The 1506-nt window shown below is 33.5% G+C and overlaps 1 protein-coding gene across 1 annotated transcript; it reads left to right on the forward strand.

Moving 5' to 3' along the window:
- Nucleotides 1–971: 971 nt before the first annotated feature.
- On the forward strand, nt 972–1506 carry LOC115033060 (the record flags this gene model as incomplete). The annotated part of the gene is made up of 2 exons (XM_029489951.1): nt 972–1400; nt 1463–1506. Coding segments are annotated over exons 1-2 (264 nt in total), but the record flags the coding sequence as incomplete, so codon positions are not given.

Genomic DNA, 1506 nt, shown 5'->3' on the forward strand with positions numbered 1-1506 from the left:
AAGCACTGATATATGATGACCATATAAATCTATCAAGCATTTAGCATATTATATTTTGGTATCCCCAGGATCTCTGTTAATATAATATAATAATATTATATAGGTACAACCAAGTAATAAATGCTTATAAAAAGGACAAAAGGTATTACAAATATAAGCATTTGAATTTTGGATAGCTCATAGGTAATATTATAAATACTAAATTACTAAAATTTTTCCAGTAGATTCCTTGAGTCTGAGTATATTTAATAATTGTTTATAGCACATTTTTTATCTCATAAATTATAGGTATAATTTATTATAATAAAGTTTGGCTATATATTAAAATATGTACCTAGTGTTAAAATTATGTACATATTATCTTAGAGAGGCCTTAAGATGGCTCAGAGTGGTCTAAGCCCCCTCTGGCCCTCCCTTTTCATGTCCATGTAATTATGAATTATTATTTGTTAATTATAACACTCTGAAATAATTATGTATGATAATTTAGTGAATTACCAATAGGTAACTCTTACATTTTTCATATATTTTTTTGGAATAGGTAGGAAATTTAAAAATGACAACATTTAATAATATTAATGACTGTATTTGATAAAAAGAAATTATTTAAATACATGCATACAAATAATTTAGATCAAAAAAGTAATTATACAATGAAAAATTTTTAATTTTATTCCTTAAATCATAATATATTTTCAATTTTCTATGGCTTTGGTGTACAAAAGCGTTCGTTTTTCGGCCTCTTTAGGACATACAGCGCTCCCGGTGGTGACGACTGTTTGTGGTAAAATTTTCAATCAAGTTTTCAAACAAGTGACGACACCTTATCAATACACCTTGACGCAACCACGGATATAGATACTAGTATCTATAGATACTAGTATCTATATCCGTGACGCAACTCAACATACGAGCTCTTATCACACTGTAACAGTACTATCACAGAATTATCCTGTGATATTATTCTATATTTTTAATATTACCATAGAATAATTATCTGATATTATCAGACTTCAGCAGTTCAGCAGCAGGCAGGCTCTGATAGACGATTGTCTGGTAATTATTAATTATATTTTATTATAACAGAATTATTGTCATTCGGTCATAATATTCTGGTCGTCGTAATTGCTGATCAACGAGACGAGAATTTCTACTACGAGATACCTATTCGCATTCAAAAATGGGCTCGGAACAGAGTTCGCAATCCAACGCCTCCGAATCGGGCTCGAAAAATCCGAAACTAAAGAGGGGCAAATCGGTGCCCGAGAGTTCTTGGCCTCGGAATTCGCAGGATGGTCAGCACAGCAGGGCGGCCAGTACAAACACATCACCCGGCCACAGCGTGTGCAGCGACGTCGACTTGCCGTACATATCGTACATGGTCAACCGGCCAATCGGAGGTGCCATTAGCTAGCCATTGTAAACTGTGTATTTCAATGAACATCACTTAAACCATTTTTAGATTCACCGAAGAAACCCAGCATCATGAGCCGAGGCAGATCAATG

The sequence above is a fragment of the Acyrthosiphon pisum genome, chromosome A2, assembly GCF_005508785.2.
Source record: "Acyrthosiphon pisum isolate AL4f chromosome A2, pea_aphid_22Mar2018_4r6ur, whole genome shotgun sequence".
Taxonomy (NCBI): domain Eukaryota; kingdom Metazoa; phylum Arthropoda; class Insecta; order Hemiptera; family Aphididae; genus Acyrthosiphon; species Acyrthosiphon pisum.